The sequence below is a fragment of the Necator americanus genome, chromosome I (genome assembly GCF_031761385.1).
Source record: "Necator americanus strain Aroian chromosome I, whole genome shotgun sequence".
NCBI lineage: Eukaryota > Metazoa > Nematoda > Chromadorea > Rhabditida > Ancylostomatidae > Necator > Necator americanus.
In genome coordinates this window covers 26,049,295-26,064,471 of record NC_087371.1, presented here as the reverse complement: position 1 = coordinate 26,064,471, position 15,177 = coordinate 26,049,295, and the positions used below count along the sequence as shown (strand labels likewise).

Below are 15,177 nucleotides of genomic sequence, written 5' to 3'. Positions count from 1 at the left end.
ACCCATAGATAATAAACAATTATGCACACTAGTTTTCCTCCGCAACAGGTTTTCTACGCATATTTTCGAGATATAGTAGGTTCAAAACGACATGAAGCACGGTACAATTGCGCTATTTCTCTCGAGGCGGTGCGGTGGAGCGCAGCGGTTAGGAGCGTACTGGAACGCTTGCTGGCACCACCCATCGCTGCAGGTCCTACCTCGGTTCCAACTGCTGCCTCCACCCCGCCGTTTCGAGCGTGTACGCAAATGCACCGTGCTTCAGATCGTTTTGACATGACTATACTTTACTACAAAAACTTCGAAAAAGTGCGAACCGTCTCTAGTACTCCCAAAAAGATGACCACACATAATGTTCACTTCATAGTACTCGGAAAGTTAAAGCGTAAAACGACAAAATTCTCCAAACAGAAACTAGCATCAACTCCAAACATGGATCATTTGGTACATTTCAGTAGAATAACTACAAGTTATGCAAATTATATAACATAGCCAAGCCACTGCAAAAACTAGGAAGTTCACGTAGTAATAATACGCAAAGCAGCCGTTAACACCAGTGCCAGTCTTTCACGTAGGTGTCACACTAATGAGTCATAACGCAGTCATTCCACATAGAGAAATTTCGAAACGGTGTCATGACAAAATTTTTGTCTTCCACTCTTTTTTCGATAGATCTGAGAAAAAAAGAAGAAAGTTAGCACGACTTTTCGCAGTCTATGCTATAAAATGTAGATGAATAAACACTTTTATTTGAGAGCGTGAGAACAAATTGATAGCAAGAAACTCTTTATGACAACTTTAATCAGCACAAATAGTGAGCTCAGAGTCGACTAACAAGTGCAATTGCATTTTGAAAAGTTCAAGACACAATAGTATATTGAACGATAAACACATCGTGCGCATTTATCACTATAATTTGTTATTGTTACACACCAATGTCTATTCTATAAATAATAAAACAATTTAACTCGGTTATGAAATCCAAGCGTGTAAAAAGATACAATTGTCCATCACAAAATCCATCTCGGCAGATGCAGGAATGTTCGCGATAAGAGGACGCACGGGAATGGTATCCAAGTGGCAGGGTAACCGTAATCAAAACTGCTCCTAAATTTGATACTGTGATGAAGAAGAAAAAATCAAGCATTGAGAAGAACCACAGCGAATTTATGGATCCCCAAATAAAGCACTACAATTGCAACTATTAGTTCATCCCTTCCAAAGTACTACGCACATATCCTTTCTATGCCAATTATTGGTGTATTTCTCTACCAACACTCCTGCACTTTACAAAAAATCCTTATGACCCACAGTTACAATAAGGTCAAAACGACAAACACCCCGGTGCTACTGCGCAAGCGGCTGCGGTCGAAGCGGCGTAGCTGTTAGGATCGAAGGGAGCCCTTGCCAACACCACTCACCGCTGCAGCTCGGGATGGTCCCACCTCGATCCCAACAGCTAGCTCCACATTCCAGCTTCCAATGCAGCCGCTAACGCAACTATACCGCGCTTCATACCGTTTTTACCCGACTATACGAACGTCGGTACTTGTATTTGCTCGCATGACTCGGTTGCTGAACTGGCTTTGAACTTGGGATTCGTCCATGCTTTTGAATCAACTGATAATCGGCATCTTTTATCCCATATCTTATTTTCAAAATGAAACCACTAAAAATAACATTCGTCCTTCCTTTGTGTAAGAAAATGAGGCAGATGTTAGGAGTTGAATAAACTCAAACATTATCCGAATTATCCTGCTTCTTTTTCGCTGACTTACACCTGTTACCCAATAAACAATTGCATTTGTGAAGTATGGATGTGATTGCCCTCATTCTTACAACTTACAATAACTACGCAAATTTAAATGCTGTACCAGCAAAATAAGTCAGTGAATTGATATATCGTATGTATCTGCCTATCAAAACAACTAAACGTCCATAGTAGAAGAAAGCCAACAATACTCTGACACCTGCTTTTCTCAGACAGGATCATCGGCTCCATTACTGATACCAAGTTTGTTCACCAATAGCCAATCGCCATCCCCCGGAGTAGGAGAAATGAATATTCGATCGGCTGAAACAATGTCATCATGGAAGAAACATAAGCGGAATAGAATTTTAAAATCAATTTGCCCATTCAATATCTAACTGGATCAAAGAAACCCGAATAAAGATGTTCTGGGGGTACTTTTTGCAACTAGCTTCCTCTGCTGGTTATAGCTGGTAGTTTAATACTACGAAAAAAAAAACAGTATGTTTTCGTCATTTGTTACCATGACTCCTACTGTTCTCAACATTAATTCATCCCGAACATCCCTGTATTTTGATCAATTTTCAAGGATTTTTAAAAACATTCCTACAAGCTGCCAATCTGAAGGCTCTTCGGAATCTTTTAGGCAGCTAGCTTCACCATCGATGTACGTCAGGGAACCGGGCACGCTGAAACCTTACACACTCTCTTCAGCGCACCACAGTCTAGACAGGAAGGAAACTGTTCAATTGAATCCACTAAACACAGTCATGAATGTAAAAACACTTGGCAAAACATCTAAACCACCACCAAGGCCGAATGACAAAATGACTAAAAACCTCTCCTCACAGCCCAGGTGTTTCGTCCAGAAAGCAAATCTTTCACCGTTTTATTCTTGCAAGAACATCAAGAACGAAAAACCAAATAGATAACATTTAAAAAAGCGTGCACCTTCCGGTTGCATAGACAGCCGCATACTCAAATAAAAGTGTATTATTAGTGAAAGGAGCCGCAATTCTGACTGCTACCTGCTCGTAGTAGTCCAGCTTTCACTAAGCGCAGTCAGACATTCGAGTGTACGCGTTAGAAATGAACAAGCTATAATCTGCGCAGTAATACGAGGTTCCCACACATTGCAAAAAGATGCTGTCGTCCAACATATTGCCAGAGCCCACAACCTGAAAGGTCAACTGCCTGAAGGGAGCATGGAATCTTTAGGAACAACCATTCGTTTCATCACGCTGAACTGTGGAAGACTGTCGAGTGAACTCCAAGTAACCGTCCTGTCTACGCGATAACTTTCTGTGCACTGCAGAAAACAAGTATGAGAGATCGGCCCGTCATCAGCATCGAAAATTACACCATAAACTGCGACGATGCTGATGAGAAGAAAGTAGGCGGCTGCGCGATAGTTGTGAGGAACTACTACAACATCCTGGTGGAGGAACTTGGCTCAACGTCGTCTAGATGCACCTTTGTACGACTGCGGGATTGCAGGGGATGTAAACTCTGGATCGTAAGTCCCCACGCACCTACGGAAACCACTGAGGACAACAGTAAGAACACCTTCTATAATGAACTCAAAGCTTTAATGTCTACAACACCCAGAAAGCAAGTGGTCATTGTCGGAATCGACGCAAATGAGAAGATGGGAATTGAACAACAATCAGGTGTTCTGGGAAAATGGCATTATTCAGGGGGGGGCACGTCGGATAAAGATAACCGCCTGGTCGACTTATGTGAACACCTTATTGTCGCTTATTATCGGGAATCATCGACGCCATCAGCTTACGTGGTAAACATCAACCCTTTCGAAGGCTGAAGAGCAGCGCAAGCGCTTCAGTCGAGCTGAAGTTTGAGGACTCTCAAACTTCAGCTCGACTATGTTCTGACAAGTCAGATATCCGAAAAGGCGTTGGAGGACAAGAATCCGCGGAAAGCCTATGCTCTATTTGAACAGTATGATGTGTGATGAAAAGTATGATGACAGGATGTAAAGTATGATGGCAAGATGAAAATATGTTCTTCAGTTCTCAACACAGCCAACGGAGTGGCTGTCATGAAGCAACCCTGCCAATTTAGATGGATCACTTCAAGACCATGCCGAACAGGCAAGCACAATCAGCTCCTCAAGCAGGTTCATAGACCGACATATATGGTTAATGAGAAACCGCCGACCGAGTCGGAGGCTCTCATCCAAATTCAAAAAAATGAACTATGGAAAATCTGGTGGACACGAGAAATGACAAGGATGTGAGGTGACAAAGATCATCCGTTCCATATTACACGAAAGGATACCTGACTCGTAGAGACACGGCATCACAATCCACCCCCACAAGAGGTTGTCCGTCACGAACCCTATAAATTTTCGAAGAATCTGTTTCCTGCGTGTTATGTACAAGGTTTTGGAGCGGGTTATCCTGGACCGACTCATTAAACATCGCGAAGAAACAACGCGCGACGAGCAAGCTTGCTTTCGTCCTGGCCGATCTACGATTGACCAGGTGTTCATCGTCAAGAGGGTGATCTGGCGGCAGTATTCAAAGCCAATGCAATTAGCCTTTCTGGACTTTAAAGCCGTTTTCGACTTTTCTCATCGAGCCCGTCTTCTAAACGCGCGTTGCGCCGATGCAGTACCACGAAAGTTCTTTGGTCTACTTGATCACATGAATCAACAAACAATTGCTGCAGTTGCAACACCAGCCGGATGTACAACACCATTTGAAGTAGTAACGGGAGTAAGAGGTAGTAAATGGTAGAGAGGTAGTATGGCAGCAGCAGAACCTTTCCAGTTCAACCTTCCCATCGATGATATCAAGTGAATAACAGTCGACCAGTGTCCTGCCGACATAAACGCGCGTTTCTTAACATCATCAGGGTGTCCCTTGACCGATCTCGAGTACTTCGACGATGTTGTTATCTTCGCGGAAAGCACTACGAAACTTTAACATGCTATCAACTATGCATGGAAGCTAGCAGCAGCCTATCTATTACGCCTATGGACTGATAAGTGTATGCAGATGAACTGCATACACTTATCAGTCCATAGGCGTATGCAGATTCTCTTTAACTCCTTAACGACCTGTGCTCGACCCCTATTACCGACGAAGTCAAGCTGCGACTCTACCAATCCGCAATTCGCCCCATCATGAGGTACGGTTCGGAGACGGCAACACAGTCCACGGTGATAGAGAGGCTTGACTACACGGAAAGGAAGATGGTTAGACGACCCCCTGGCTACCTAGGGTATGCCGCAATAAATCCCTTTACGCGGAAATCAGTGGTGTACCGGCGGATGACACGTGTAAGGTCAACATCTTGCACCAACATCGAAAGTGGATACAGAAAATCGTCTTAGCTTCTTTGGTCATATGCTGAAGAGACCAGCAGATTTCCTCTTTCAAGTTCTGAGGAGTTTGTCGGGTTCAAGCAGGAAAAGGCCACCTGGCAGAAAACGGGAGCTCAGGACTGGGGTGGTGAAGGAGGACTTGAGCACACTTAGCGTGGATAGACTGCCAAGGCAAGGCGTAAGGTTTCGCAGGATATGGAAGAGCGACGAATGGGTTGATTCTGCGCAAGCTCTCGCAGAAGATCGAGAAAGTTGGGAAGAACTATGTTCAAGGACGACACACCTCGGCGAAAATGTGGAGAATCGCGTCACGCGATAGTAGTAGTCCGTCAATTAAGTCAAAGTGAGTCACTATTAGTGAATAGCGTGTATTTCAAAGGTAGCAATTTTTACACGCTTGAAGAACGATTTACCCTGTCCGGCTCAGGCTATGGTTTGTGAGAACTTAGAAATATGCTTTAGCTAAAATACCGGATAGCTTATATATATTATTCAAAGGACAGTTCCTGTTAACATTTCTCTAACAAAGGTCCCATATCTTGATGACCGTTCCAGTCTTCTTCCCGACATTCGATACTCCGCACTTGATCACGTTTTTTGCAAAAGCGGAAAAAAATGTGAAATAGATGCCGTATCCCGACTTATAACTGGCTTTCAAGAACTAACAACAGCAACCACCCTTCAAATGCATTAGTCTAATGAATTAAAGCACGGACTATTTGAGAAAAAACTCCGAGCAAACCGTTGTGGAATAACCATCATCGGAATAAGTACAGACGGGTCAAAACAACATGAAGCACGGACAGTTGCGTAAGCGGTTGCGCACGATGCGGAGATGGCGGTAGGAATCGAGGTGGAACCATAGCGAAGTGCAGAGATGGGTGCCGGTAGTGAGGATCCTTACACGATCCCAACCGCTACGCTCCACCGCGATGCTTTGAGCGCAGCCATTTACGCAACTGCGCGTGTTTCAGGTCGTTTTAGCCCAACTATAGCTTGCGTAAGTAGGTGTTCCGTTTTGCTGGACAGCACGATCTTACTGAGGCTACATTCTCCATCAAAAGCTTCGCCAAACTTGATGAACCCCTCTCGGAATGTCCACTCTTCAAAATAAAATCCTGTACTTTTCCCAATCCCCTGGGGCTCTGATGTCCTTTCATGTTTTCTTCCTAGATACGACAAAGAAAAGTTCTTTAGAATGCTGATCAATAAGCAATTGATCAGCGAAGAACTTTGTAATCTCAGCGACGTATCCACAGCGCGTAAACTTTCGCGAATCGCATTGCATCGGTTTGAGCTCCGGACTTATGTCTGCTCTTCATTACTTCATTACTTCTATGCTAAATAGCGTTACCAGAATGTAAAACTTAGCGAACAAAGAGAGTTGAAATTGTTCTCAATTTTGTTGATGCATCCTATATCACCATAAAGATTTGGTACGACTGTTTTATCGTACACCCCAATGACAGCTATGATTTCACCATATTTTAACTGGTTAAAAACTAACATTTTTACGTTATGCTAAGTGTTTATGTCATAACCATCGAACCAAATGAACACATGCTTAGAAATCAACACTACCTAACCCGATGCTGGAGTGCAGTGGGCACAATTACATCTGACTGCTTCACGGGGATCAATCGCCGGACGCGGAAATGAACAGCGGCATCGATACGAAGATGTTGTGTTCTCCTCCAGACAACGGACACAAAACCAAGTCAGATGATGATTTGGACGTGCCGGCCCTATAAAACTCATATAGTAAGACATAGACATTATCAAGATGGCTTCATCAATATTTGTAACTCCGTTTTATACAAGGACTTTTCAGAAGACTTATGAACTAATGCTATTCTTTTAGAAGACATACAAAAACACACAGTGAGCGCAATGTTAGACCCAATCCTACGTGGTTGTTGGAACGTGGCCATTCAAAATTTGCAAATAAAGTAAACAAACTGCAGTGAAAGCAGTCATATACAAGCGGCCTATCTTGTCACGCACTATAAAGAGTGAATAAGATTTCTACTCAGCTGTCTTCTACCATGCGCAATTGTATTCCAAGCAGTTCTTGCAGTAGTTTGGAGTACAAAGAAGTATAGTTGGGTCATAACCACATGAAGCACGGAGAATTGCGGAAGCGGCTGCGCCTGAAGTGGCGTGGTGGAGCGCAGCTCTTGAATTCGCGTAAGGATCCTTGCTACCGCCACCCATTTCTGGAGTTCGCCATGGTCTCGCCTCGATTACCAACGCAAATATCTGTGTTTCATGTCGTTTCGGCCCAACTATTTATTTGGGTACGCTGATTTTATTAACACCAGTAAAAAAGGAATAAAATATTATTAGTGGGAAAAACAAGAGAACAACTTTATACAACACTCGTTTTATCCTTCTAGTACTACATGTAGGACCTCAAAAACAAGAAGAAAAAATAAAACTAAGAGAGCTAACACTAACTTGGAGGAGGAACAACTCTGGGAGAAAGCTTTCGAAGTTCCTCTATTTCTTCTTCTAGGTGTTTGACTTGTTCTTCCAGTTTTTTGTAGCTTAATTTAGTGCGATCCTAAAAAGTACTATAGGAGGTCGTCACCATGACAGCTACTATTTGCCAAGTTGAAAATTGGTTTCGTACAACATTCATCTCTTCAGCCAATGCGTCAGCGACAAAGTCTGCAATCAGTTGCTCGTCCTTACGACATGCGTCAATTTGTTGTTTGGTCAAACGAATTCGCTCCTTCACCATCTGCAGGGCGATTTGTTGTGCTTAATATGAAACACGAATGGAAAAAAAATAAGAGACGATTCACTAGATCTGACAAACCTCGAACCACAGAAGCTACTCCGTGATATGGCTCTGGCGCTTCAGAAGCAGTAAGCCATCCATATCCTGATCCCGCCGTTTCGCCACCAGAGGTGTCTACGGTTAAACCTGACAGCAGTCACAGGAGTCCGACGGATTACAGAAATACAACAAAATCTTTGGTAAAGAACTGCATCTAGTGTGTAAAGAGCAACAAAGCAGAAAGATCAACTTTAGACCAGTACTACAGGTCAGTTCTTTGCGGTTGTTATAGTCGGGTCAAAACGACATGAAGCTCGGTGCAACCCTTCAATTTTAACCGCATCAAGAGCAGCCGCTTACGCAATTGGACCGAGCTTCATGACATTTGACCCGACTATAGCATTTTTCACTGTTACACTATACACGATGGACAATTCCAGAATTGAGCAGTTTCTTTCTTTGCATGATACGCAATTATAATGTGCATCGACTTGCAGTTTAATTATATTTAGTCACACTATAGGGTTCACGTTGACTCGTATCTCTGTAACGTCGTAGTAAAGACAGCCCAGAAATTCTTCAGCCAGAAAGTCGCGATAAGCCTTAGATTGGGCTGAGGCAGAGGGAGGTTGTGTTAAGCAGAAGAAATGTAGTCATGTTAAGGGCAATGCATCGCGGCCATCCGTTTTATAATTTTGGTTTTAACTGTAAATCCGAAAAAATTCGTTTTATTCTGAAATGTGGTCAAACAGCAGTAAAAAGTAAGTGCAAAAATCAAATAACGCAGAATAAATTTGATGGCACTAGTGCAACAAACAGGCGCTTCAGGCTACGTGTGAAACTGAGAAGAATTTTAGTCTGCTATGTCACGGCGACGTTTCAAATCGACAAGGGAAAGGACCATTCATAATAGGCAACATGAGAAATCAGTTCCATCGACTTCGAGGCAAACAGTAAATTTGAATTCCTCACACTCTTCATTTAATCAATTGGTACACTTTCTACAATTCAAGAAACATAGAAAGGACTTCATTGACTGGTTCCTCACGTTGGCTTGAAATCTGACAACATCTCCTAGAAATACACAGAACCGCATTAATAAACGCTCACCGCAAGCCGGTGCACTTGATTTTCTGCGATCTGATTCATTGTGGAGAAGGTTTTGTGAATCACCCGCAGATGGGGAATGTGACATATGTCTAGAACCTGAACAATGCATTGATCGTCTACAAAAGAACAGTTTAAAAAACAGTAAGGGTGGAAGAATTGGAAAAGGTTGCTTCTCTCACACACATGAATATACGCAAAATGCGGAGATATCGGCTCGGTCGGATCAATGTTAACGGTAGCGAAACTCAAACATGAGCGTGCGCACCACTGTGCAATTCGTCTTTGAGACAAGCCCATGGGCTTCTACCATACCTTTTTCAATCCAAACTAATGCAATAACTCGCCTCTTCTTATTATTATTCTTATTCTTTAACGAAGCTTTCACTTTTACTTTGACTCATTAAAGTTGCGTCAAAGTCAATCATCTCATCAAAGTTTAGTTTCGAAAGAGGTTTCCATTAGCAAGTAGAGTATGTGATTTTGAGGCTTACTATTCAAAAGTGAATTTATATTAATGTCACGTAGTATGAGAATGAAGTGGTATCAGGTGAAGAAGACGAAGGTGGAAAGGCACTCACTCTAACTGTCACCAGGAACCTCCGCACAACGGTGTATTACCACTACATAGATAGTATCTTCAAAACTTTAATCTTATCTATTTTATCTTAAGAACCAAAAAAAGTTAGCGCAATATAACTACTTTGGCGTTCACTTTAACTTCTTCATTACGAAGTGGTTTCGGAATTTGATCGTGGAAATTTCAAACTGAACACATTTCGAATCCAAGATTCAATTCAATCCTCGACTCGAGAACGAAGCAAAAAGTACCTTGAACTATTTTAATGCTCACAGACTTTTATAGTTAGATAGAATGTCCTCCTGACAGCATTTGAAAGTTAGTGAATAATGGAAACTTATGCTTCCGAAATAAGGTGAGCCACTTGTACTTGGATTCGTGGCGAATATAGAACTTGACTATCATGGAGAAACTGTCGCCACCGAATGCATCGTGTTCCGCGAAAACGTGAGCCAGTGCCACCTTCGCGAGTCGAAAGAACGATGATCGATAGGGCTGATAAGCCCTTTTTCTTGTTCTTTGTCGTAGCCACAGCGAAACTGTTCTTCTTTAGAACCAGCATAGTCTCACCATCGATTATCGTCCCATCCATCGGAGGTAGGTGCAGGTGGCCACCTCCACTGGAGATTTAATGCTTCAGGTCAAAAAAGTACGGTCGGCAGCAACTGCCATATGAGGACTTAACTAATAAAAGCTTCTTAAAGGCGCAATCAGTCTGTGCTTGGAAAAAGCGCAATGTATCAGCGTTTGCGACGCCGCCACGTCATTTTCTCTTTGAGAACTCTCAAAGAGAAAAAGATGTAGGGGAGACATGCTGGAACATAGACAGAGAGCATCCTTTCGTTCAAAGTTCAGACAGGACCTCCACCGGGGATCATTGTGAACGCACGACTTTAGCAAAACATCTAGCTATAATCCAAATTTCACAACGTGTAAGAGGAGCAAAACTAAAACGCTTAACTCCAGCAAATCAAGATAGTTTCTTTAATCGGCTTTTACGAACGTGATTTTTTGCGTTAATCATGTCGTTATTCAGTGCTCATCATCTCATTTTCCTTTCAATAATAAGAACATCTCCAAAGATTTTGAGAATGAAAATGAGTAAGTAATAGCAAAATAAAACAAAAACAAATAAACAAAACGAACATGAAGGGATAGCCGAGGGTACGAAGATAGTGTCGCAAGGTTTCGGGAGCAATTTCCGGCCCATCCTCTTAACTAGCTTGTCGAATTTGCGTAGATTGAAGTCCTTGATACTCTGTACGTGATCAGACGAAGATGATGTGGACGGACTTGACGCATCCCCTTCCATCCCGAAGTACAGAAATAACAACGACTTTGGTGAACGTGCAAATGGCCTTTTGGATTACGTACGAGGTAACTCGTCCATGCTCTCTTTTCACCAGGACTGCTGTAATATCTTCACATTTCATGCTTCGGTAGAATTAGCTCAAGTTACGGAACAGGGAGAACCGTAGATAGTCCGGAACGAATTTACAACTTGTCCGATTGATAAGAAATGTGAATGTGGTTTCGTGCTCTACTAGTTCTGTGTAGTCACCTTTCTGATTCGCTCTAAGGAATAATTTAGCTCGCTTGCGTAGCACACTCAATCTCTTTTCGCTGGAACGAACTAACTAGAATCCCATCTCTCGCTGACATCAGCATCCTCCTCGCTCGCGACGTCGCGCAGAAGCGGCGCCGCCTTCTCAACACGCAATCGATTCGACCTCCTATTTCACAGAATCCTTACCTGCACTTTCTCCAAATCAGCTGCTTTTGTCTTAGTGTGAGTCAAATTCCAGAAATTGTAAAGGTTATGCTATGTATACTTATGCATATTTTCCTTCATGAGCTTTTCTTCTATCGATCATTGTACTGCACTGCTTTCCATTTAGTATTTGTTATCTAGCACTTTTTTAAAAACTTTCTGCGGTACTACATTAGAGAGTTAGACATCGAGTACATGCTTCAAATTATGCATGTACATTAGATGCATTTGTAGTCTAGTGTATTTTTTCACCACATTTAACCTCTTAATGGCTCATTAATTCATCACTTTCTTACTTCAAGTAATGTGTTGCGTCCTAAGAAACCTTTCTTTTCAATTTGTATGTAACTGCCTCTAAACTAGAAATTGAAGCAACATCTCACTTCTAGTTTTTGTGCACTACTTGAAAGCAAACAAGAGATCACTGCATTCATCACATTTCGTACTGGTACGTCTTGGACGATTAGAAACGATTAGAAATGCTGCGCGTAATAAAAATAAGAAAAGAAATAAGAATAAGAACTCACCCATTAACGACCACTTTTCTTTCAAAGGCAGCGATTGTGGAATTTATCGATGTTCGGTTCAATTCGCTATTAGAGTTTTCAGAACAGTTCGCAAGTATCATGGTGAAAACTTCAAAGAATCCCTATAGAAAGCACATAGAACAACGCACTGATCAGTCTAACCAACCATACAACTCTTTACGACTAGAACCGCTTAAAGGCAGCCTACGAGGCAGGCACGAAAAATCTGACGCGGTATGCATTCCCCTCGGAAAACTTCTATAAGGGTCGTAGATTGCGGAAAACCAGGTAGTTCCGCTCATCTCTACGTAGTCGTTGCAAAGAACTGCCCGGAAGCAGCCGTTTTTTTTTGCACTGTAACCCCCCACCCTTCCGCACGCGCCTCATCAACGAGCGACCCTTCGAGGATTACTAAGGTCTCTTCACCAGCCTATAGGACGGAACGAATACATAGGGATGTGTTCTAACGCATCTCGTAGGAACTAAAGCGATCTCCATGCCGTTTCTTACGACGATCACGGAGAGATGAGAACTATTTGGTTTTCCGCAATCTACGATCCCGTATAGAAGCTTCCCATGAGAAGACCATTCCACGTCGGATTCATGCTGCATTTGATCGGATAAAGTAGATACAGGTGGGATTGCTGATTCATTTGTTTTCTGAATTTGTGGATGTTTCGGGTTTTAACTATAATGCTTGCTAGCTGCTTGCTAGACACGAATTCTAACTACCACTCGAGGAGATGTACAATCGGATAAAAATGACACGAAGCAGGGTGCAGCTGCGTAAGCGGCTGCGCTACGCGGCGCATTGGAGATAGCGGTAGGAATTAAGGTGGGACCATCGTGAACAGCAGCAATGAACGGTGGTAGCAGGGGTACTCACTCGATCCTAACCGCTACGCTCCACCGCACCACTTCATGCGCAACCGCTTAGGCAACTGCACCTGCTTCTTGCTGACCCTACTATAACATCGGAAATTCCCGAGAACGCCGTACTCCTTTATCGCAACGATTAAGAAGCAATACAATTTTGGTTATGTCACCAGAACGTTAGGAACTGAGAAGTTCGTAAAAAAATATCCTTTCAACTTCCTACAGACCCATTAAATAAATACAATACAGTTAAGAAACCCTTTGCAAGAAGTAGAGTCGACGAAAACAGCTTTTGCTCGGTGATCAGTTGAACTTCAGGTGTTGCAACGGCGCGCTCCAATCTATCTCATTGGAACGGACGCCGTTTTTTTTAAGTTTTTCTTGTTGTATATGGAGATGTATTAAGCTATTGCTCGTTAAGTGACAAGTAGAAGATGATGGGAAGAGTAATGGGAATGGAACGTTAAATGATGGCTACCTCTGTATTTGGGTGGCACGAACTATGAAATGTCTTGAATTATTAGTGCCTGGGAATTTGCTCACGGATTCCATTTTTAATGACGCTATTTGGAAACGTTGTGTGAAACTTTCTCAAGATGCAAAAACCATAGGGCCAAGCCAAACACTTATTTCAGATTGTAATTGCCATTTTTAATGAATTGAGAGGATAACACAGCACTCTTTTGTTTTGCTTCTTCAACAATCAACCTTTAATTTACTTTCTAGTACTTCTAGAAATATTCCGGTATCTCTTCTTCAATCTTCATGAATTCCAATTCCCAGTACTTACGACATCACTATTATGTTTTCCTTTTGCTCTCTTAGAAGCAAAATTCGCCGTGTTATTGCATTAGAAACACTGCTTACGACTTTACTGGGACTGGCGGAGCTTAATGTTCACAGTGGGTCTAGGATATACTTGCTCTTCCTTGCCATCATCCTCCTCGCAGGCACAAATTCTTCTGCCCTTAAAGGCATCACCTCACGGAGGATCTGGGGTGGTGCGAGTTTCAGGTGGGTTATGCCTGTGCGGAGTCGTAGATCATGGGGAAGAGAGTGATTCTGTCGATTCCTTCCTAGTTGTTGTAAAAAATACGGCCCGGAAGATGCGGCTTCGAGCGTTCCGGGGTGCTATTTTCTAGAACGAGTTCGACTGGAGCGCGTCAGCTTTGTGCACGCGCCGCATCTTCTGGGCCGTTTTTACGGCAATTAGGAAGAAATGGACGGAATCACCCTCTTCTCCACCACCTCAGATTTATGGGTGATGTCTTTAATCGACTGCCCCCAATTCTTTCATCCCTCATTGGACGATAAATTGATTCAGACTTATTTGTGATAACAACATTGACTTGATCTATCGGCTGGCAGTGACCTCACACCAATCGATACTCTGCTCAACATCTCTCGCTCACTTCTTGATATGATTCATATGCTACTGTGTTTTACGAGGTGCAATCTTCTTTAGTCTCACAACTTCAATATTCCCGATTTTTTCTTGCGTCGCCCATCATTGGATTTGGTCAATGCCAACAATTACAGCGAGAGACGACCAAATCAAGTAAACCTGTCACTTCTTCCTTGTTCTCTCCACAGCTGCAAAAACGAGAGGAAAGTACGCCCTGGATCAAAATTCACAATGGAACAGGATGAACTATTATTACGCTCCAAGCGTCAGTCAACCAGACGAACACACTTTCCTTTGCGGCTACAATAAGGCAAATATTTGATACATTATTGTACAGTTATTGTTGTCAATTTCTTTCGCTGTGCTTAGCAGAATTGATCATATCTGTTTTATATTCAACCTTTCAGGTTCGCCGATATGGGACTACGCAGCCTCCTGTTGATACAGTCCCTAAAAAGTACATTACATACACCGTGCAACCAAACGATACCTTGCAAGGAATAGCTCTGAAAAATGATTGCACAGTAAGATTCACTCTCGTTACAACTGACAGTTAAATTTTGCTATCACATAATCCTGTAATATTTAGATTTCGTCGATCGTGAGAGCAAATAAACTTTGGTCAATGGATGCTTTACACTTAAAAACATCCATCCGTATCCCGATAGAGTGTGGTAGCTACAAGCAATGTAGTGGAACTGAGCGGCAAAGTTTAACTAGCAAAGCACAGATAGTCCCAGAAAGAAACGAGGGATCTGCGCAAGAAAGCGTAATGGATATTCTGAGTAGGATTGATGCAACAATAAGAAATACTAGTTCGAATGTGCGGAAGCTTGAACAACAGTCAACGTGAGTGCCCGTTCACATCGATTTCATTCCTTCAACCCCACTTAAATTTATGTTTGTTTAGACTGGATGAAATTGATTATCCTCGTGTTGAGAGTCGCCAACAGAGGCAAAGGAGGCAAATTTCACTTCCAAAGGTCTTACAAAGTGATTTCTATAATGAACTGTCTTGAATAAAATATCA

The 15,177-nt window shown here is 42.5% G+C and overlaps 5 protein-coding genes across 6 annotated transcripts; 4 read left to right on the top strand and 1 right to left on the bottom strand.

The window, feature by feature from the left end:
- Window positions 1-1,010: 1,010 nt before the first annotated feature.
- RB195_006899 (uncharacterized protein) lies at window positions 1,011-10,880 on the bottom strand (the record flags this gene model as incomplete). Of its 2 annotated transcripts, XM_064180240.1 has the most annotated exons (9): window positions 1,011-1,107; window positions 1,971-1,996; window positions 2,025-2,074; window positions 6,686-6,844; window positions 7,557-7,662; window positions 7,732-7,862; window positions 7,921-8,028; window positions 8,992-9,087; window positions 10,715-10,880. In XM_064180240.1, 9 exons carry the CDS (start codon window positions 10,878-10,880, stop codon window positions 1,011-1,013), a joined length of 939 nt encoding a protein of 312 aa, XP_064037127.1. The 2 variants fall into 2 exon arrangements, with proteins under 2 accessions (XP_064037127.1, XP_064037128.1); XM_064180239.1 differs by lacking the exons at window positions 1,011-1,107; window positions 1,971-1,996; window positions 2,025-2,074 and adding an exon at window positions 6,051-6,268.
- Window positions 3,075-3,572, top strand: RB195_006902 (uncharacterized protein; the record flags this gene model as incomplete). The annotated part of the gene is made up of 1 exon (XM_064180244.1): window positions 3,075-3,572. The coding sequence occupies one exon, from the start codon at window positions 3,075-3,077 to the stop codon at window positions 3,570-3,572; it is 498 nt and encodes a 165-aa protein (XP_064037131.1).
- Window positions 4,144-4,509, top strand: RB195_006901 (uncharacterized protein; the record flags this gene model as incomplete). The annotated part of the gene is made up of 1 exon (XM_064180243.1): window positions 4,144-4,509. One exon carries the CDS (start codon window positions 4,144-4,146, stop codon window positions 4,507-4,509), a length of 366 nt encoding a protein of 121 aa, XP_064037130.1.
- RB195_006900 (uncharacterized protein) lies at window positions 5,122-5,418 on the top strand (the record flags this gene model as incomplete). The annotated part of the gene is made up of 1 exon (XM_064180241.1): window positions 5,122-5,418. The coding sequence occupies one exon, from the start codon at window positions 5,122-5,124 to the stop codon at window positions 5,416-5,418; it is 297 nt and encodes a 98-aa protein (XP_064037129.1).
- A 3,508-nt stretch (window positions 10,881-14,388) lies between the features above and the next one.
- Window positions 14,389-15,166, top strand: RB195_006898 (uncharacterized protein; the record flags this gene model as incomplete). The annotated part of the gene is made up of 4 exons (XM_064180238.1): window positions 14,389-14,457; window positions 14,555-14,671; window positions 14,737-14,996; window positions 15,058-15,166. The coding sequence occupies 4 exons, from the start codon at window positions 14,389-14,391 to the stop codon at window positions 15,164-15,166; spliced, it is 555 nt and encodes a 184-aa protein (XP_064037126.1).
- Window positions 15,167-15,177: the final 11 nt, after the last annotated feature.